A 21384-nucleotide genomic window follows, 5' to 3' on the forward strand; every position below is an offset into this window, starting at 1 on the left:
TGTGTGTGTGTGTGTGTGTGTGTGTAGGTAGGTGGATTGATCTGCTTCTGGGCTATCTCCTCTTTCGGTGACCTTTGTGTTCTTATATGTCTATCAATGTTTTAATAATTGCAAATTCATAATATATCCTAGTTTTTAAATTTTGAGGGCTATTTTTACCTGTTAAATATTTGGATGGGTTTTTAGAATCTTTTTGGTAATTTCAAAAAATAATTCTGTTGGGAGTTTTATTAGAATTATGTTAAACCTATATTAATCTGGGGCGGGATGGAGGGGGAGGAATTGGCATTATTGTTAATATTCAGCCTTCCCATCCAGGATGTGGTTTGACTGTCCCGTTTTTTTTTTTCAAGTCATTTTTTTTAAGTGGTGATAATGCAATTTATTAGAACAAAAGCTACATTTTATGAGACTGAGAAAAAGCTACATTTTAAAGAAGTAGAAGCGGGCCTGAGCAGCGGAGAGTGGCTCAAGGGCCATTATTAGAAGAGAAAGTACACTCCAAAGAGTTTTGGAGTGGGCCTAGCCGAAGAAGGTCAAAAGGCTCAAGGTGGTATCATTAGGAGAAGTACACTTCAAAGGGTTTGGAGCAGGACCCGAGCAGAGGCAAGGCTCAAACCGCTCAAAGGGCCTCAAGTCACTTTTTTAGATCTCTCAATAAAGGGTTGTGGCTTTTTAATTTTTTTTTTACTCTAGGACTCTAGGTCCCACATATTTAAGTTTATTGATCAGTATCTGATTAGTTTTTTTGTTAGGATTGCAAAGGGGATCTCTTTTGTATTACATGTGGTGACTTTCCTATTGGAGTTACAGAGCCTGTTACTAAATTATTTTGTCCATTCTAAGTTTAGTTGATTGTTTTAGGTTTTTCTAGGCAAATAACAAATTCCCTGGAAATAACAGGTTGGGGTCCATGGCTTGGTGATGCCTCCAGTCTTCTGGGTTGGTTTGGGACTTCCTTCAACAGCATTCGGGACCCCAGTTTTAGGGGTGGTAAAGGTAGATGAATGAATTGATCCCAAGTTCAGGGTTTCCCTGGGCTGGGGCAATCGAAGGGCAAGGTGCCAGGAGCTGAGGGAGTTCAGAGAGAGTAGCAGAGTGATATGCTTCAGAGACTTGAACAGAAAGGCAGGGCTGGAGACTAGAGGAATGCAGAGAGTTAGAAAGGAAGCTGCAGCCCTGGAATGGACACCGGGAGGTCAGGTTTCAGAGCTCACGCCTTTCCACAGCATAGTGCTGAGATCTCTAAGGGAAGAATCACCCCATTTTGCAGTTAAACTGAAGCTCAGAGAGCTTGTCATTTGCCCACAGTCACCCAACTCTAGCCAGTGGCCGCACTGGGATTTGAGTGTTGTTCTGCAGTGCTTACATTCTGTCTTTATTTTTCAGGTTCACTTTAGAACAGTTGACAGAGAGCGAGGAGAGTCAGCAGAAGGGAACAGAGGCGAGCCCAGCAGAGCAGATAGGAGAGCGAGGGCAGGCTTCTCCTAGGCCCCTCAGTAGCTGTGAAGGGGTGGGGGACAGCTGAGTCACTGGGTCTTCCAGTTGACTCAAGAAACCCATCAGGCCAGAGCAGCACGCCCCACTTTTCCACACCCTATATCCCCACCATATGCTCACTGTGCCCACCACGTACCCTTGTCATGTCACACATCCCATGTTCCCAACATACAACAAGCCCTGCCTCTACCAGATATGTTGATCCCACTTGCCCTAGGCCCTCCAGTGTCACCTCATGCCCCCCCACACCTTGTTTCTCATTTGCCTGTACACACTTTGGGTCCCTGCCACTCACACAGTCCCATCACAAGCTGTGTGCCCAGCTCATGCCCACTTATGCTATGTCCACAGAGTGCATCGGACGGCTTCTGGAAATCTGTGGCCACTCGAGTGCCCAAGGAGCCCCCTGAGATTCGCATCCTGAACCCATATTTCATCCAGGAAGCTGCCTTCACCCTCATTGGACTGCCCTTCAACAACGGCCTCATGGGCCGCGGGGTGAGATAGCTGGGCCCTAGGAAAGGAAGGACGGGAACTGGATCAGGGGGGCCTGGGGAAGGAAGGATGGGGCAGCAGGGTGGAGACAGAGGGCTTGGTCCTCGGGAATGGAGCTCAGCTCTGAGCTGCTTAGCTGAGGGTCTCAGCCTCACTCAGCCCTCCATCTGAACTCGGCACCTCCCCCCTTGCCTCCTCAGAACATCCCGACCCTTGGCAGTGTGGCAGTGACCATGGCACTACACGGCTGTGATGAGGTGGCAGTCGCAGGCTTTGGCTACGACATGAGCACCCCCAATGCACCCCTGCACTACTATGAGACCGTGCGCATGGCAGCCATCAAAGAGGTTTGGGGCAGGGTAGGGGCGCAGCCCCTGGGCAGGGCTGAGGGCGGGGGCACTTCCAGCACAGAGGACAGGCTCTGACTGTGTGCACACAAGTAAATGGTCGGGGGATGAGCCAGCGGCTGCTCGGGCTGCCCAGAGCTCCCAGGAAGGCACCCCACCCTCAGCTAAGTTGGGACATCAGAGGTCCATCCCTGCCTGCAGGCCTCTGACCACCAAGCATCCTCTGTGCCCCTCTCCCCAGACTGACCCTGAACCCAGAACCCCCTTTCCTAGCCTTCTTCCTGAACTTTCCCTGCCTGGCCGCCTCCCTGCCCTGGTTGCGCACCTGCCTCCTCCTTACTCTTCCCCAACCATCATACGCTCATGTTGGCACCAGCTCAGAGCCATCCTCTCTACCTCAAGTCCTGTCTTCTTTTCAGAGGACTTCATTGCCCCCTCAGACAACTCATAGACACTGCCCCTCAGTCTCAGGACACCCCCTGTAGCCTCTCCACTCTTCCCTATGGCCAAGCACTGAAGTTCTTTATCACCCAGAATTGCTTCCCAGGTAATCCGTATGTTGGAGTATCCTAAAGTTCGAGAAGCGTCACAGTTCTCCCAGCCTGTCAGTCAGCCTCTCCTGCATGTCTCCCCTCACAGCAAGAGCCCATGCGGAAAATCTGCACCCCACTGCGCTTCTACCACTAGCCTTCCACTGATCGCAGCCTGGAACCTGACATCTTGGGCTAGCACATTGAGTAGCCCCTGCACCTGGATCGGGGGTTGTTGGAGGAAATCTTTCATCTGTACAGATCACAGTTCTATAAATGTAGGAGCTCTCCTCTCAGCTAGCCCTCATTCCTGTCACCAGTCTTTGCAGCCCCTTCTCCAGTCCCCACTACACTGTTGCAGAGCCTTCCACTCCCCGACAGCTCCACCACTCTCCCCTCCTCTGGTGAGAAAACAAGCTGCAGTGGGGCGGACTCTGTCAGCTCCTGCTGGGTCATTCGCTTGGCACGCCTCACTCCCGCTCAGCCCTTCGGCCCTCGCACCCTACTTCCCCCTTCATCTGACATGACGCCCACCAAAGTCACCAGGGACTTCCCTCAAGCCTGCCAAGTCCAGGGCACACGTGTTAAGTCTCATCTTCCCCGATCTCTCAAACAACTTTTTTATATTGACCACTCCTTCCTCTTTGGAACTCTCTCCTGCTTAGACTTTTGAGTCAGTAATTTGTGATGTTCCTCTGATGTCACTTGCCAGTCTCTCGTTCTTTCTCAGAGTCCTTGATTTCAGCCCTAGCCAGGGCTCCATCCTGGACAATCTTCTCTCTCACACCCCATGTTCTCCAGGAGATTGACATCCCCAGCCATGGCTTCAGTGACCATCTATATTGTTTTAGGCTTTTCTAGTTCATTCAGACTACCTCAAGTTATTGGAAGTTAGTTGAAGGGTATAAGAGAGACTTGAGAATCGCATGGGAAACCAGAAACAGCCTTCCAGCTGGGCCTCCTGTTGCCTGGAATGGGGTTCAGCAGTGGGAAGCTCCTCCTGGGTCCAGGAACTCCAGAACTGTCTTGTCCTCTCAGTAGTGGCTCCCACCCTACCTCCTTTCTACCAGGACCCTGTTAGTCTTTCCATCTCTCTCTCTTGATGTATCTTCTTGCTTCTTTGTTCCCCACCAGCACCCACTCCAAACTGTTCCCGCAGCTTTTACCTGCCTCCTGGCTCCTGTTTACTTGTATGTTTGTTCTCTTATAAATTCCTTCTACGTGAACTTGATGTGAAAGAGGGTAAGAAACCACAGGCATAGGCAGTAGCTAGATCATGAAGTGCTTTCTCTGCCATGGCGAGGAGTTTGGATTTTGCGCTGAAGGCTGGAGGGAGCCACAGAAGCGGAAGCATTTTAAGCTGTGGATTAGCTTGTAGTAGGGTCACTGTGGCTGCAGCATGAAATATAGAGGGGTGCAAGGCAGGAATCGAAAGTATAACTAGACTGCTAGGCTGTCCTAGCAGTCTAGGCAAGAGTCGAACACTCCTAAACTGGAACATGGCAGAGAAATCCGGGCTAGAAATGTATATTGGTGACTTATGAGCACGACTGCGTGTTCAAGGCAGGCATAGATGAGATTTCTTAGGGAGATGATAGAGTAAGAAGTGCAGACAATCAGGGCAGCACCCTAGAAGCACCAATATTTAATGACTGGGTGAAGAAAGAGGGGCCAGAGATAAGACAAGAGAGCTTTCAGGGGGCCGGCCGAGTGGCACGGTGGTTAAGAGCTGGCTTGGGACGCCAGCTCTAGCAGCAGGGCCCCGGTTCAGATCCCACATGAGGGCCAGTGACTCTGCGCCCTCTACGCCAGCATCAGCGTAGGCTGCAGCCCCTGCTGCAGTGGGCTGCCATAAGCTACCGTGAGTGGCCGGCAGCCGGTGTGAGCTGCCAAGAGCCACCGTGAGCGGCCGTCCAGTGGCCGGCAAGCGACTGCCTCACCCGGGAAGAGTGCAATGATAATACCAACATGGGCCAGTGAAACGACATCCTCCACAACTAGACTGAAGAACAAAACGACAGCAACTTGTCTGTTCCCCTTCCCTGCTTCCCGAACGCTGTTCCCTTCCCCAATTCCCCAATAACATCTTTAAAAAAAAAAAAAAAAGGAGAGCTTTCAGAGGAAGGCCCCTCTCAGAGTATGGGCTGTGAGTGGGGCTCACAGCTGCATCCAGGGGTCCTGGTGAGGCTAGGGACCCAGAACGACCAGGACCCCGCCCCAGCCCATAGACAGTGTGGGCAGCATAGTGCGCAGAGCTCTGGTAAGATCCCAGCTGCCTGCACGGAAGGAGAACTCAGGAAAAGAGAGCACCAGAGACATGGCATTGCCTGGGCTAAGAGAGCTACACTCCAGGCAGACTTTTTTGTTTATACTCTTTTATTATGAACATTGCCAAACATATTCATAAATGTGGAGAATAATATAATGAGCCTCTATGTAGCTGTCACCTGCCTCCCACAGTTATCAGCACACAGCCATTGTTGTTTCATCTGTTCTTCCTTTCATACTTCCCCTCCCCAATGATCACTTGGAAACAAATCTCAGATATCATATCATTCCAGCCATAAATAAGTCAGTGTTTCTCAAAAAGATAAGGGCTATTTTTATGATCATAATACCATTATCATACCTAGAAAAATTAACACTAATTCATAATATATTAAATATCCAGCCCTCTGCTGATCTCTCACCCCTCAGTGACTCCCAAGGAGCACTCTTGAAGCTGACCTATCAGACTTCTTCGGGAATGAGGAAGGGGTAGGGTAAGGAGAGAGCTGTATGAATTTCTTCATTTGCTTGGATTCTGGCCCTATTTTCTTACCTATAAAATCTAAAATTGTTCAACACATATTTATTGAGCACCTAGTCTGTGCCAGATAATCCTTGTCTCCAAAGAGAGATAGATGCTTGAGTCTTCAAGGAATGAGGGCAAATCACCCAAGGGTGACAAGGAGGGGCAATTAATAGTTGGCAGAGTATGACATGAGCCTCAAAGGAGCTGGAGATTTGAAGGAGTATCGAGGGACAAGGAACAACTGTGTAGACGCAGCAATAAAGAGTGAGGAAGACCTGCCCACCTCTAGGCACTGTGGAGTGTGGACGTGTGAGAAGAGTCACCACTGAGCATGTGTCTGGGGGACGCTGTCCTTAGTGGCAGCCAGGTCTGTGGTTAGCACAGGTAGTGGGAGGGAATGTTCAGAGAAGAGGAATGTAGGGAATTTTACCTGAGTTTCGAACTGAAAAGATTTGAAAGGCTGGAGAGAGTTAACTGGATCAGACTAAGGACCAGAGCTTTAAGTTGTTAGCACCGGGAAGTAGTGGCTCTTAATATCATCACTACAGTGAGGGTCAGTGCTGACAGATGCAACAGAGCAGACAGTGGGGTATACACTGTGATAAGGCTATTGGTATTCATTCATTCATTCAATCATTCAATCCTTTTTCATTCTTTAAGAGACTTAGTCATCAAAGCTTCCTGGTAAGAATACTGGGGATGGGAAAGGGAAAGAACCTGAGCCTGGGCGCAGTCTTCCCCTAAGAGAAGGCAGCTTCTTCCCTGTAATTTCCATATTAACAGTAGATGAACCTCTTGTCCTCTGCCCCCCTGGCTTCTCTGATCTGAGACACAGGATTTCATCAGCTACCCCCAGGCCTAGAGAGTGGATTGCATCACGTCAGAGAATGACTAAGCCACCCCATGCAGCTCTCTTTCCAGCAGGGCCCACCTCCCAGGCCTGGGACAGACCTAAGTGACTCACATTGCCTGTCCACAGAGTACCCAGGACCTAGGTGTCCCGGACATGCTGCCGGACGAGGAGGGGCCGAGGTCTGTGGGAACACGGTTGAAAAGCCTGTATCGCCTAAGACTTGGAAGAAGTTAAGAGGCATGGTTCTTCTGGGATGAGAAAAGGGGTTAGAAACTTATGTTCTCTAAGCCCTGGGAAGGGAGGCAGATAGGCTGTGGCACTTCTAGAGCAGATTTCCCAGTCACAGAGCATTGGAGGGTAGTAGTCAGAAGAGGGCACCAAGCTCCGGGAAGGTGCATTTTAGCGTGGTTGTGTCCCAGGAGTCACCTGGGCTGCCCAACTGACCTCTATTTCATCTTTCCTTCCAGTCCTGGACGCACAATATTCAGCGAGAGAAGGAGTTTCTGCGGAAGCTGGTGAAAGCGCATGTCATCACAGACCTAACCAGTGGCATCTGAGGTGGGCCCAGCACATGGCCACGGAGGTCCCGGCATCATCAAGAGCAATCAGCAGCCACCGCCACCTGCACACTTCACTGGCCTTGATCTGGCTCTGCCTGAGAGGCGCGGGAGTCTTTAGACCCAGAGGACAGTGCCAAGAGGCCCCAGGTGTGGTGAGGCCTTGGTGGGGCAGCTGGAGCTATGTCTGCTCAGCGGCCAGCCTCAAAGACCAGCACTTGGCCTCACTCTCAGCCTGGGTCCGTGAAGCCAGAGGGCCAGGAGGCCACTGGCCAGGCCCAGCAGGCCCAGCATGCAAGAGGTGGACACTGGCAGCAAGACTGCTGCCGGAATTATTTCTCCAATCAGTGTTTGGTGTATTATCATTTTGTGAATTTGGGGGTGGGGGGGAGGGTAGGGATAATTTATTTTTAAATAAGGTTGCAGATGTCAAGTTTGGTCCACTTGCCATGCAGAAAGAGGCCCACTAGAGGGCCCATCAGGCAGTGGTACCAGTGGGCTCCCTATAGAGGGGGAGTGCCATGACTAGACTGTACGATGCTCCAAGGCAACAGAGAGGTGGGCAGAACTCACGCCAGGCCTCTCCAGCTCATGACACTATTTGGCCTTTCTTGGGGAGAAGATGGGGTATTCCCACACACCAGCCCCTACCCGTCCCACAGGGACACTCTGGAGCCATGCTTTAAGCCAACAAGACAGCCCCTGGGCTAGAGCAGAGAACTTCAGAGCTCAGGAGGCGAGGCCTGGCCCAGCCTGGTGGAAACGGCCCCCTCCCCAGCTGCTACTGATCCATAGGACAGTGCCCCAGGCCTGGACTTAACTTGGCAGCTGTTCTTGGTTTCAGCAATGAGACTGCCAGGTCCTTGGGTTCTGCCTTTAGCCTGGACCAGAGGGAAGTGAGGCTCAAGGACCTTACCCAGGCTGTGGCAGCCATCCTGAGCAGCCATCATGGAAGCAATAAAGCTATTCCCTGAACCTGCCCTCTTGCTTTCCCTGACTTTCCTGGAAGAAACAGCAACCTGGGGCCTCAGCACTTATGCTAAACTCAAGGGCCATCTCTCCAGCCCATAAATTCCTGGGTCCCTTTCACATCTCATGTCAACTGCAGGACCTGGGTAGCCACCTAGGGGCCTTCTGGAGCCTCTCCTGTCCCACACAGTCCTGTACCCCCTTTGCCTTAAAACAGGTAGACCAGGGATACCAGGGCCTGCCCCAGAGTCTACCCTGGTACCTCCTAAATGAGCCAGAGGCAGGGGATTGAAGTCCACAGTCCTAGGACAGTGCCTCTGAGGTACCATAGCCCCAGCACTGCAGGGACAGAGATTCCTGCAAGCACAGGAAAGATATGCTGCTCAGCCCTAAACGCAGAGAGGCCCGCAGACCTAACCCATCCTGTCACCCCTGGCTGAGCTCTGGAAAGGACACGCACATCCTTTCCCCTCAGACTCCCTCTTCCCACACAGAGCAGGAGGGCACAGCCCAGCTCTAGGCACCCTCTGGCAAATATCAGAGAGGACGTCTCTTCCCATCTTACCCCTTAGAGCCCTGGAATCTGATCCCCGTTTCCCCAGCATCCCCATGCAGGCCTGCACCTGAGGCCATGGCATGAGCTTCCAGCCATATTTGCCACCTTGACAGTAAGTGGCACCTCGCCTCTCACCTGCCATCCTCATCCAAGAGTCCTGGCCATCCTAAGGACCACCAACTTCCCACGTATCCCCTTACTGCTGTGGTTTGTCCTCAGAAGCCTCCTCAGCTGAGGGGAAAGCAAGACCCTGACTGTGGGTCCAGCAAACCCAGAAACTCCTTTTGGATTAAGCAGGGGCGCTATGATGCACAACTCCAATGTATGTTGTATTCTGCGTGAATGGCGCCCCCTTGAGTTGTACAGGGCATAGGCTGCATGCCTGCAAGCCATAGCCATGGCTGATAAGGCCCCAGGGAAGCCACCCCAACTGGGCAGCCAGTTGTGGGAAGCAGCACAGAGTGGAGCTGCTCACCTCTTGGCCCCCTGTCCCACAGGGGACCTTCAAGCCTGTAGACAGCCCCCACCACCACCAGCAGCAGTTCTCTGCAGTCTAGCTGGTAGTTCCAACACCCATGCACAGAAACTGCTCTCACAAAAGCTATGGTTCTCAGCCGTGGCTGTACACCAGGATCACCTGTGCAGATCTGGAACACTACACATGTCCACACCAAGATTCTGATTCAGGTCTGGGGTGGGGCCCGGATGTGGATAGTTTTAAAAGGTCCACAAGTGGTTCTGATGCATAGTCAAGATATAGCTGGTCCACACACGTTCCCTGAGCACTTTCATCCCCACCCACGGCTTCCAATCATCAGTTGGTTGACAATTCCCAAATTGCCATCTCAAGCCCAGCTCTCTCCACTTTGCTCCAGGCTACAAATTCAGCTGCACCCTAAATACACGAGGATAATCCACAGGTCCTTCCCATCCAACATGTCCAACATCGAACTCATGAGCCCCCACTGCCAGAATGCATCTCCTCCACCTGGTCACCCAGGCCAGAGGCATACTGTTTGTCTGCCCTACCCCCTCACCCCACCAGCTGAGTTCTCAAGAGCCCATGAAGCCTCACACTCCCCACCATTCAGATCCCGACTCCACGCCCCTAGCAGCCTCCTGACATATCTCCACCTCTCACCTCCAAACCATCCTCCCCACTGCAGCCAGTCAGTCACTGAAATGCATGTAGGATATACCACTCATCTGTCCGAAGCCCTCTGGTGGTTCCCAGTGTCATTAGGATCAAGTCCAGACTCCCTGGTATGACACAGCATCAGGCCTTTCCTTACCTTCATCCATGTTACCCAACCTCCATCCCACCTGCCAAATTGCCATTAATTAGGCTCCTGAAATACTACCCTCCAGCTCCTACCTCCAGCCTGAATGCAAATGTTCCTCCTCCATGACCCTCCCCTTCTCCAGCCCTGGGCACCCACTCCTACAAGTACTGTCCTCGCAGTGTGGGTGAGCAGCGGGCATTGCAGGAGTGTCTCTACTCGAAGCCCCAGGCAGCGCAGGAGGGGAGCGGTGAAAAGCCTAGAGCAGGGGCAGACCTTGAAACCCCCAGGGCAGTGCCTGGCCTGCCCAATGACTTTGATGGGTCCGTTGAGAGAAACCAGCGGTGGACCAGAGAGCCGAGAGCAGTCACTGCGGGGCGGCCAGCCAGGACCCCGTAGACGATGCAAGCCAGAGGCCCGGTAGCCCAAGGCAGGGACCAGCCTGTCCCCTCCCTCTCCCGCCCTCAGCCCAGCCTCCCAACTCCCTACTTCGCCTGTCTACAAACTCTGAACGCCCACTTTCCGTGCCTCCGCCGCCCGGGATCTCCACTCTGTCCTGCCTTCTCCACTCCCAGCGTCCTCCCCTTCACTTTGGGGGACTTAGCCGAGCCGGGAGGGGGGTGGGGGGTGGGGACCGGATCCTGCCGGGTGGAGCGGCCAGGTGAGCTCTGAAAGGTGGGGCGGGGTGGGGGCACTCTGGGCCCCACCCCAGGATCCGGTGACGCTGGGGCTGGAATTTGACACCGGACGGCGGCAGGCATGAGGCTGCTGAGGGATGGAGTTGGGCCCGGCCCCCAGACACAGCCCACGGGCTCCGCCAGCAGCAGGTCCCTCGGCACCAAGCGCTTGCTCCGCCCCAGATCCACGGTAAGCCAACCTGTTGGCCCACCCCTCATCCCAGCTCCACGGGGAGCAGGCAGGAGAGTCCCCCACTACTCCTTTCTCACATCCTCCCTCTCCGGGCCGCTGCGCAGCTCTCCGCCCCTCCCAGCCCCCTCAGTCCCTCTAGCCGCTAGTCAGACTGTTCTAGCCTTGCCGGCCCACTGTACTGTGAGGCTCCTGCTGCTGCTACAGGGCGCAGACTGGCAGCCAAGGCCACGCTTTTGGCTAAAAGAGGCACTGCCAGGTGCACAGCCCTGGGCATGAGCCTTTTGAGCTGCCAGGGAAAGTCCAGCACCGGTCCCAGGGAAGGTGCCTAAAAGAACACGGCGCAGGACTCTCGTGGTGAGTATATGGCTGGCAGATGGGGAGGACCAAGTGACCCCAGACTACCAGGAGGGAGAAATAGGGCCTAGCTGCTCTCAAGAGACCTGTTCCTGGGCTCCCCCTAGCGCAGGGGGCCCTGCAGGCTTCCTTGCCCTGCTTTCCCTCAGTGAGAATATTCACTGACCTGGCCCCTCAGGGGCCCTATTCTGTTAGTCGAGCACACATGAAATGGACCGCACTATCTCAGTGGGATGGACTTGCTGCTGGCAGAGACCTGGGGAGGTCTGACGCACAAGTATGCAGATGTTCCGTGTGCTAGGGGGTGGGGGTATAAGGTGACAGCTGGGGTCCAAGAGCAGGCCAGCTAGTGAGGGTTCATGAGGGCTCTGGAGCCCCAATGGGTGTTTGGGGAGTGCCAAACATTGTGGGCTCACAAAAGCTGGTGGGGCTCAGGAGGGTTGGCTGGGCTCAAGAAGGATGGATCGTGGGGGAAACTTCTAGGAGCAGGGCCAGGCTGTCAGATCCACAGGAAGCTGGAAGGGAGACAGACCTGGACCAGCTCTCAGGGTGGCTCAGATCTTAGAGAGGAGGCTGCTGTGGAGGCCTGGCTGGCCATCCTGGAAGTTGCTCAGGCCTGAGCCTGGCTGAGGGTAGGGGAAAGCCCACCCCACTTTGGGTCTGCAGGCTTGGCAGACACTGCCCCCTGGTGGCCATAGGGAACCCAGGCCCCATGTTCTTAGAGGATCCATCAACCCTCACCATCTGCTAGCTCTTGATGGACAATCTGTGGTCAAAAGAGAGAACTCAGGAACAGAGGGGCAAGGTGCAGCAGCGCTGGGTGGGCAGCACAGGCTGGGGCCTGGGTCTCCTATCATCAATAACTCAGGTCAACCAGCCAGCACTCTAATTCTTCTTCAGGCCACAGCTTCCTCTTCTATGTCATGGAGAGAAAGCTCTCTATGGGACCAAAGAGGTCCAGCTACTCCCTTCTCCAGCTAGTCCCAGCTTCACCATTCCTGCAGGAGAGACCAGGAAGGTCCTGGGGGAGGGAGGGAGGCAGGGAACTCCCATTCCACACACGCCTCCCTCCTCCCCCCACAGCTCTGTGGGTCTAGCCTTGTGACCTTAGACGATGGCTGAGCTTCTCTGAGCCTTATTTGCTCATTTGGAAAATTTACCCTTTACTTCATGGAGTTGTAAGGACTGAGAGAGGTAACAGTTCCTGAGGCAGCTATTTCTCCTGGGTTGAGCCCAGCTAAACCCCTTGTTCCTCACCTGGAGACACTGGAGGGATGGCCTAATCAAAGGACAACTCATCTCTCAATGTTCCAAGCTGCCTCAAGAGGAGGGTAGGGGACAGGTCAACTAGGCTGATGGGCGCTCCTGGTATTGACAGAGATGGAGCCTGGATGTAGAGGCCCTTCTGTGCTGCCCTGCAGGCCCCCGCCTAGGCGGCAGGTGAGTGGCTCTCCCAATGACTCCCACCTGGTATTGAGGGAAGGTGGTTTGACTGGGGAGGGAAGGCAATGAAGAGGAAAATGGTCACGGAGGGACCAGGTGTATGGAGGAAGGTCATTGCCCTCAGATGATTTCTCCCTGGGCTCCCTTAGGCAGCAGACCTGTTATCCTCCAGCCTTAGCCCTTCCTAAGCTCCTCACACCCAACTAGGAGCCCATCACCCTCTCTGATCTCCGCTGCCCCAGGGAGTCCCTGGGCTCCCTCCACCTTGAGCCCACCAGGGCGCCCTCTTTCTCCCTGAGGCCCCACTTTATCTTTCTGTGCAGCCTGCCTTGTGGCCAACCCTAGCCGCTCTGGCGTTGCTGAGCAGCATTTCCGAAGCCTCCCTGGGCCCGGCGCTCCGCAGCCCCGCCACCCGCGAAGGCCCCGCGCCTGCCCCGGCGCCCCGCGCCGGCCACTTGCCCGGTAGGTGAGAGGGTGAGGAGCTTGGGTGGGGGCGGGGCTGTCCCGCTACCCCGCCCGTGACTCCGTCTCATTCCAGAGAGCCGCGCGGCCCGTTGGTGCGGCGGAAGAGCCCGGCGGCCACCGCCCCAGCCCGCCCCCCCACCGCCCGCGCCCGCGCCCTCGCCCTCCCGTGGGAACCGCGCGGCGCGTGCCAGGGGCCGGGGCGGTCGCGCGCGGGCCCCGGGATCGCGGGACCCGGGACCGAAGGACTGCAGCCTGCGCTCGCAGGTGGTGCCGGTGCGCTTGCTTGGCCTGGGCCACAGCTCGGACGAGATGGTGACTTTCGGCTTCTGCACTGGCTCTTGCCGCCGGGCTCGCTCCCCGCACGACCTCAGCCTGGCCAGGCTGCTGGGTGCTGGGGCCCTGCGGGAGATTCAGGGCGTGCGGCTGGTCAGCCAGCCCTGCTGCCGACCCACGCACTATGAGGCCGTCACCTTCATGGACGTCAACAGCACCTGGTGGACCGTGGACCGGCTCTCAGCCACTGCCTGCGGCTGCCTGGGCTGAGGGCTCTCTCCAAAGATTGGCAGATGTCACACTTACCTGGGGATCTTACTGCCTGGAAGGGGCCGGGTGCCTCGGCCAGAAATGGGGGCAAGTGATGGGCATCAGCCCTGGACAGATGGAGGGACAACTGACCAGCAAGCAGCCCATGGTCCTCACCCTGCGCGTCCCAGCCCAACAGACACCAGAGACCTCAGCTATGGAGAACTTAGGACCCACTTCTCACAGACTCTGGCACAGTCCAGACCACAGACCCAGGACTCCTCCTCTGAAGAACCCAGCAGTGTCTGAGGTCTCAGCCTCAGCCCAGGCCCCAGGGAGACAGAATTGGAGGAGATACATTACAGTCGTATTGCTGAAGTGCCTATGCTAGAGTGGGCCTGGTACTCACTCCTGGGAGCTGGACCCCTATTTATTATTTCTAAGTTATTTATTTACTTCTGTGGTTTGTCAGATCTTTTCCTGGGCAGTGGGGGCTGAACAAGTAGAAGCTGGTGTCTGGAGATCATGCCCTGACCATCCCAACTGCAAGCTGACTCAGCAATCACAGGCCTGACCCAGATCTCCAACTGCTTGTTCCACCCAGCAGCCCTGGGACATGGGGAAGAGCGGGGAGGGAGGGGCATGGAACACAGAATGGGTGGCAAAGGTGCATTCACCAGTCCTGGCAGGCCAGCTCACAACCCCTTGCACAGCCCCCAGCACTTGGGACTTGGGGTTATGGGTAGAGAAAGCCCTACCCTTGTGACCTCAGGCACCCTGGGGGCCTTGTTTAATGGGGACACAGAGAACCACACATTGCTCCACCCCACCCTCATAGATCAGTGTCCTACCCTCCAGGGCACCCTGCAGGTGCATTCACTGACTCTACTTGCAGATGATCCAGCATGGGGAGCTCACTACCCATATTGCATGAAGCAGCCCAGGGCAAGAGAGCGCCTGAAGAGGCCAGTGGAAGCCTGGCTTAGGGAGGTGAAGCACAGAGCATCAAAGGGTTAAGAATGCAGGAAAGGACTGAGGGCCCCAAGAGGGCCCTACATCTTGGGTGATGAACAAGGATATTCATTCAACAAATATTTACCTCTTAGATGTCAAATACTGCCTAGACCCGAGGGATACAGAAGTGAAAGGGACATGATCGCTGCCCTTAAGCTTAAACTAGAGACAGACAATAAATAATTACATGAATAATTATTTAAATTTAATTGGGCAAGTAGTATGAAAAAAAGACAGGAAGCTAAGAGGTACACACCTTCAACTGGAAGAAGAGGCTAGTGCTGACCCTGACCTTGCACACTGTCCCTGAGTCATCTCCCAAAAGTCAACGCCATCGCTCTGAGCTGTTCTGCATGTCCTCTGAAACCTTGTTTCCTGGGTCCTATGAATCTGTCCTCTATGATTTTCCTCTTTGGAAATAAGATGGGGATATGTGTTTGGAAAGGATGCTGAGTCTGAGGAACTGTGGGCCATCCAGAGGAGCTGTCGGGGGGACAACGAGATATGCTGGTCTGGAGTTGAGGAGGGAGGTCTAAGCTAGAGGTAGATTTGGCAGCTATGAGCAGAGGCAGTAGCTGCAGCCAGGATGCATGAGAGCACCATGAGGGAGGCCGGGTAAGGGTGGGATACCGCAGGCATTTGACACTGCTGACCAAAATTCCTTCCAAACTGCTGAAGTGCCTGCCTGCTTTGGCACAGGTACCTCTTTCGCCCAAACTAGAGTAGGGAGCCGGCAAGAGTTCTCTGAAGGCTGTGCACATTCTGGGTCAAGGAGGAGAAACAAACCTGCTTCCACTTTTCTGTGTTCACTGCCCCAGTCCTAGGTGCTCCCAAAACTTTGGTGCTCTCCTGCTGCCCTCAAACACACCCTTGCCCACTCTTTCTGCCTCCAAAGTGATTCAAGATCCTCAGTCTCCAAACACCCTCCCCTCAAAGGAAACGGTACCACTGCCATACCATTTGCACCCACCTCATAAAGGCCTGGGCCCTGGCCCTGGTTGAGAGGGAAGGGGGACATCCTGTCAATTCTAGGATGATTGGGGCTAGGGAGACCCTGCTGGAAAGACTTGAAAGCCTGACCTAGTCCCCAACCTCTCCATCCCCCGCCTCCTGGTAGACATCTCCACTCTCAGAGCTATTTAAAGGAGATTAATTGAAGCCACCTCTGTCAATGCTCACAGCAAGAGAGGCAGGTCAGAACCCAAGCCAAGGATGTGGGCTCTCAACACCCCCCAACATTGCTGGTCATTGAGGGAGTAGGACCCCCCCAACTCTAGGCTGTATTCTGGGCCCCGGAAAGATTGTGCCCAACATCTCACAAAATCCCAGATGAAACGGCAACTTCTCCAAGAGGAACATTCCCACAAGAAGTAGTATCAGTTTGCAGCTCACAACAACCCAACTCCCTCTTTAAAAAAAAAAAAAGTAATAATAAAGCTATTTTCCCCAAAGGAAACAAGCTGCAGAGCTACCCATCTCTGCCTACAATTTAGCTGAGGTCACCTGGCATGTGACCCACCAGGCAGAGCACTTTCACACCTGGGGGCCACAGGTGGCTCTGGAATCTCAATTTTTTACTGTAGTCTTTGTTTCACATTTGCAAAACTACATGGCCCATTTGAGTGGTCTTCCCAGAACAATAGCATGGTCTCCAAAGGGGTATCAAGTAACTACTACCTCCTGTAAGATGGAAAACTACAGGTGGCTTTAAAATAACTGTTTTTCCAGCTTCAGGAAGCACCCGAAACTTCCCTCTAGATTTGTTTCATCCAGGAATCAAGCTTGGGAGTTTCATATGCTCCCCCTGCCCATGCCAATGGCTTGCCTCCTCTCTTGTCCAGGGATTGTCGTATTTCCCCTGGGTAGAGATCCCTGACAGAGTATGTGTGGACTGGCTGACTAGATGATGTCTCATCTTGAAAAGGAGAGGGTGGGTAGAAAACTGAGAAATCAGAGGAAAGATCTAGAATGTGTGCCATGTGAGATCACCTTTCTTGTTCACAGGAGTGCTTCTTAACCTGTTTTGGAGTTGTGGAGTCCTTAGAGAATCTGATAAAAGTGAACGATTCTCCCTACCACACCCCCCCAAAAAAATGCTGAAAAAAAACCACTGATGTGTAAATTTGGTAAACAATTTTAGAGGGTTCACAGACGATGAAGCTCATTCAGAGATTCCTTAGGAGTCCATGGCCCTCGAGATATCATGCTCTGTTCTAGATACCATTATTAATGTCCTCCTGTAGCTAGAATAACTCCTCCGTCTGTACTCAGAACTCCATATCATGGCTCTTGGTTTCAGTAATTTACAAGCCTCCCCATCTTCAACCTTTTTCTATTGAATGTCTCCTTTCCCTCTGCCCCTAAACTTGCTCAAAAATACCACAGTGTTAAAAAACTGGACACTGTGATTACAAATATATATATATATATATATATATATATATATATATATATATATATATATAAAATCTGAGCTCTTGCTAAGGTCACCAGTGGCCTCATGATTACTAAACCCAAAGGCCACTTCTTAGCCTTTAGTCCTTTGAACTCTCAGAAGCATTCAACTTTGTCAGCCCTCCTTGAAATTCTGTCTTCCCTTGACTCTTTTAATCCCATACTCTATTGCTTTTTCTTCCACCCCTCCAGCTGCTCATTCTCAGACTATTTGGGGGCTCCTTTACCTCTCGCTGCCTCTTAAGTGTTCCTCAGGGCTCTGATATAGGCCTTCTTCTCTTCCTACTCTTCTCCTTGAGCAATATTATCTACGCTCATGGTTTCAGTCATCGCTTCCATGTTGATGGTACACACATAGTACCTCCAGCCTGGCCCTTCCTCCTGAGCTCCAAGTCCATATTTCCAATACCTCTATCTGCATATCCTCTGAAATCTCAAGCTTAACATACCTGTCCTGTAAATTTTCTGTTCGCTCCTTCAGATCCATTCTCCATGCTTCTCTACCCTGCTCTGAGCCTCACATCAACGAGCTTGTCTGCTCTCCATCCAGTGACACAAGCCAGACACTGGGGCAACATCCTAGACTCCTTGAGCTCAGTCACTTCCCTTACCCATTGGTCCTCAAATATTTAAACCTTCCAAGTCCATCCCCTTTTCTCTATTCCCAATGCTATTCTGTGGAAGTCTTCATGATTTGGAGTCTAGTTTAGTCCCCAAACTGGTCATCCTCCTAACTGGTCTCTTTGTCTCAGGTCTCGACTCCCTCTAGTCATTCTCAACCCTACAGCCAGAGAAGTCAACATTCTCTTAACATTAATTGAGCACTAACTGTCATGCACTGGGCTAGTTATGGGAATTCAGAGGTCAGACAGAAACATGTTCTGCCATTAAGAAGACCACAGTTGGAGGTGGAGGTGGGGGAAGGGTGCCAGGTTTAGCAAATAAAAATACAGGACATCCAGTGAAACTTGAATTTCAGGTAAACAATAAATACTTTATTTTTATGTCTCATGCAATAATGGCTGGTATTCACATTTAACTTGGTTTCCTGTATTTTTTCTGGCAATCCTAAATGGGGGTAAACAAGTAAACAAAAAATGCAACCAACCATCATAAGTCCCCCAATAGAAGTATAACTAGGATACAGTTGTGTATGTCAGGGTGGGAGAGGACTCAGTTCCACCTGGATGGAAGAGGAAGAAGAGCCAGGAAAGCCTTCATGGAGGGAGGTAGCACTTGAAATGAGCCTTGAAAAATGAAATATTTGCAAAATATGAATGAGTGGCATTGGGCCTGTACTGACTCTCCTTTATCGCCTTCATTATCTCTCAGCTTGAAATTCGCCCTTTTCACTGACCATGCCCTGTCTGTCGAAGTCTGGGTCTCAGCCTTGGGCAGGGGTGGGGGATGAGGGCCTCTTCCTGGGCACTCTATCTCATCCCTAGAACTCTGCTACTCCTAAATTATTTAAATTTCTCTTCACTTCTTACTAGCCAATCACTCTTTACTTCAATCCCATTACAGTTCAAAATTCTTATATTAAACTGTCTCTGTGCGCTCACTCTGTGGTTTCTCCTGATTGGTGCCAGCCTGACACAGCCTTCTAAGCAGAGGAAGTAGCATGAACAAAGGCAGGGAAATGTGGAACAGCCTGGTGTGTCCCAGGATAGCCAGCAATTTCATGTAGAATTAGGGGAGGGCCCTCATCTAAGCAAAAGGCTAGAGAGATCGTAGAGATCCTCGAATGTTATACCAAGGAGCTTGGACTTTTTCCTGAATGGAGCCACAGTAGGGTTTTATGTGGGACTGGCTAGAGAGACTATTCAAATGGATCACTGGCTGCTGTGTCTAATATGGACTAGAAGGGGCAAAGCAGCGGGCACACAGCTGCTGCAGTCAGAGCCATTCGGGCAACAAATGCTGGTCTTGATCTAGAGTAGAAGCAATGTGGAAGGACAGAAGAGACATGAGGCACAATGAACAGGACTTGGTGACGAACTGGTTGTGAGGGCTTGATGAAAGGGCTCTGGCTTAGGTGACTGGTAAGGAACACAGACGATGTAGTATGTATTTTTAGCATGTGATGGGGATAAGGTATGGGGGAGGTCATGAGTTTGTTTTCGTACATGTTTAACTTGAGGTGCCTGTGACACCTTCAGAGGACAAGGACTCGCCGGCAGCTGTAACTCAGGATAGTCTGGGCTACAGAGATCTGGGAGTCACAGCTCCAAGCCAAAGAAGTGGTGAGATACTGAGGAATAAGACGAGAAGCAGAGGCAAAGGTCTGGAGCACCAACATTTAAGGAACAGAGAAAGGAAGAAGGGCAAGCCTATGAAGGGGACCAAAGAGAAGTGGTCAGAGTAGTAGAGAAAAACCAAAACAGAACAGGGGGAGGGAGTGGTCAACAGAGCCAAATGCAGCAGTAAAATCAAGTCACATAAGGGCTGAAACTGCCCATCGGGTTGTCTTGCACCATGGTGACCTAGAGATTCAGGGTAACCTTCTTGCTGAGGACAACTAAAAATACTAGATAAAATACATATTTAAAAAAATTAAATGCATCCATGAGCTGGCAAACACACAAGAAATATTCAGGCAAAAAATAAATAAATAAATAGATAAATAGATAAATAGATAAAGGAAAGCAGGAAGCAACAAAGGTAAGCAAAGCTCAGTAGTTGGCTTTCACCTTGAGGGCATTTGCCTTACCTGGTGAACCTGAGCATTGGTTTGTGAGGGCTCCTGAGCTTATGGTGGAAACCTACTCGGAAACTTCTCCATAAGACCAGGGCCCCAAAGGCTACTGCCACACTTAAGAATGAACTAGAAATAATCCTGCCCCTCTTCTACCTAACCTCTCTCCCTCAAACCAGGGGACTACAGAGAAAATTGCTGGCATTTCACCTTGGTGCAGTGGAAGTGGGGAAAACCTCCCCAAAATGCTTAATTACAAGCAGCCCTTATTTGGTTTTGCAGACTGAATCCACAGTATTTGGTAGGCTGAAAAACTTCAAACTGAGAAGTTAATTTGTCATAGATATGGATTGCTGTGGCTCCAGGTGACCAACAGAGGCTCCCCCTCCTCCTCTCCTGAGCCCTGGAATGCTCTGTCCTGAATCTGGGGACCCTCCTAGAGTTATCACAGGTTCTGGCCCCTATCTATCCTATTCTTGTCACTCAGAGGATGGAAAAACCCACCTGTAACTAGCTCCCAAAGATTCATTTCCCGACTTGGCTGTAAGTTATCGTGGATTGCTATCCACATTTCCTGAAGTCCCCTTTGGTTTCGTACCCAGAAATGCCCCAAACCTCCCCAGGCCTATTTCAATCCAATCTGTCCTAGGTGATGTTTGTGAAACATATTCAGGAGCCATTGTTGGTGAGACTTGGCTTCTTTCTCTGCCAGGGGAACCCCCTGGGGCAAGAAGAAACCTTGGATTGGAAGCAGAAAGAAAACACATTCACCAAGTTGTGGTCTCTGGGTCCAGCCCTATTCATATACCATCTCAGTTTGTCCTTCATTGAAGGAATTACTGTTCTCATTTTATTTTTGAAAATGAGTTGCAGAAGAAGTCATGGTCTTATGGCTAGAAAGAAGCACAGGCAGGTTTTGAACACAGGCCTAATTGTCTTAACCCGCCCCCTTTTCTTCTACCTCCCACAGTAAAATCTCTTGTTATTTATCGGGGCCAGGTCATTTCACAGCCCTAAGCACAGGCCTGGAATCAGTTACTTTATTTTGGCTTCCTGTTTCCTCCTTCCAAATCTCGCCTGCCTCTACTCTTTCCTCCTTCAATTTATCCTACATACTACAGGTAGGCTTTTCTAAAATGCAAATCCAGTCATCAGTGCCCACCTGACATCCCATCATCATTTCATATTGCACTTAGGATAAAGTCTAAACTCCTCCAAGAGTTTACTGCTCCCATCTTGTCTTTCCAACCTCATCTGTTACTCATCCCCTCCGCCTTCTTCACCCTATATATATATATATATATATCCCTTCCCCTTAGACTGAACACAAATCACTAGCTGTACTTCACTTTTTTTTTTTTAAGATTTTATTGGGGAATTGGGGGAGGGGAACAGGCAAGTTGTCCTTTTGTTCTTTAGTCTAGTTGTGGAGGACGTCGCTTCACTGGCCAATGTTGGTATTGTGATCATTGAGCTCTTCCCGGGTGAGGCAGATCAGTAGCCAGTCATTGGATGGCTGCTCACGGCAGCTCACACTGGCTGCTGGCCACACACGGTAGCTTACGGCAGCCCACTGCAGCCCCACTGCAGCCTATGCCGATGCGGGCCACTCATGGCAGCCCAGCTCCTCGTCGAGCTGTTGTTCACCATCTTAGCTGTAGAGGGCGCAGCATCACTGGCCCTCAT

General features: G+C 51.9%; 2 protein-coding genes across 14 annotated transcripts in view; both read left to right on the forward strand.

The window, feature by feature from the left end:
- ST3GAL3 (ST3 beta-galactoside alpha-2,3-sialyltransferase 3) overlaps positions 1-8056 on the forward strand; it is a 170892-nt gene extending 162836 nt beyond the window's left edge. For 3 of the 10 annotated variants that reach the window (XM_019643828.1, XM_019643825.1, XM_019643827.1), the window contains 3 exons: positions 1852-1998; positions 2196-2342; positions 6987-8056. In XM_019643828.1, the coding sequence (XP_019499373.1) occupies positions 1852-1998; positions 2196-2342; positions 6987-7076 (384 nt within the window). In that variant the 3' untranslated portion in view covers positions 7077-8056. Of the gene's footprint in view, positions 1-1851; positions 1999-2195; positions 2355-6645; positions 6785-6986 lie in introns of all 10 variants that reach the window. The other 7 variants (XM_019643831.1, XM_019643829.1, XM_019643830.1 and 4 more) reach the window with 4 other exon arrangements.
- A 2486-nt stretch (positions 8057-10542) lies between these two features.
- Positions 10543-14141, forward strand: ARTN (artemin). 4 transcript variants are annotated; one of them, XM_019643706.1, is made up of 4 exons: positions 10543-10748; positions 12527-12545; positions 12872-13010; positions 13087-14141. In XM_019643706.1, exons 1-4 carry the CDS (start codon positions 10657-10659, stop codon positions 13554-13556), a joined length of 720 nt encoding a protein of 239 aa, XP_019499251.1. In that variant the 5' UTR covers positions 10543-10656; the 3' UTR covers positions 13557-14141. The 4 variants fall into 4 exon arrangements, with proteins under 4 accessions (XP_019499251.1, XP_019499252.1, XP_019499250.1 ...); XM_019643707.1 differs by having other exon boundaries at positions 10665-11105; positions 12421-12545; XM_019643705.1 differs by having other exon boundaries at positions 10665-11105; positions 12484-12545.
- Positions 14142-21384: the final 7243 nt, after the last annotated feature.

The sequence above is a fragment of the Hipposideros armiger genome, unplaced genomic scaffold, assembly GCF_001890085.2.
Source record: "Hipposideros armiger isolate ML-2016 unplaced genomic scaffold, ASM189008v1 scaffold_82, whole genome shotgun sequence".
NCBI classification, from domain to species: Eukaryota; Metazoa; Chordata; class Mammalia; order Chiroptera; family Hipposideridae; genus Hipposideros; species Hipposideros armiger.

What these genes read in the sequence shown, in the direction of transcription:
- ARTN (XM_019643706.1), top strand. Translation starts at nt 10,657, where the DNA reads ATGGAGTTGGGCCCGGCCCCCAGACACAGCCCACGGGCTCCGCCAGCA. An exon ending in CCGCGCCGGCCACTTGCCCG is followed by an intron (nt 13,011 to 13,086) that starts GTAGGTGAGAGG and finishes GTCTCATTCCAG; the next exon opens with AGAGCCGCGCGGCCCGTTGG.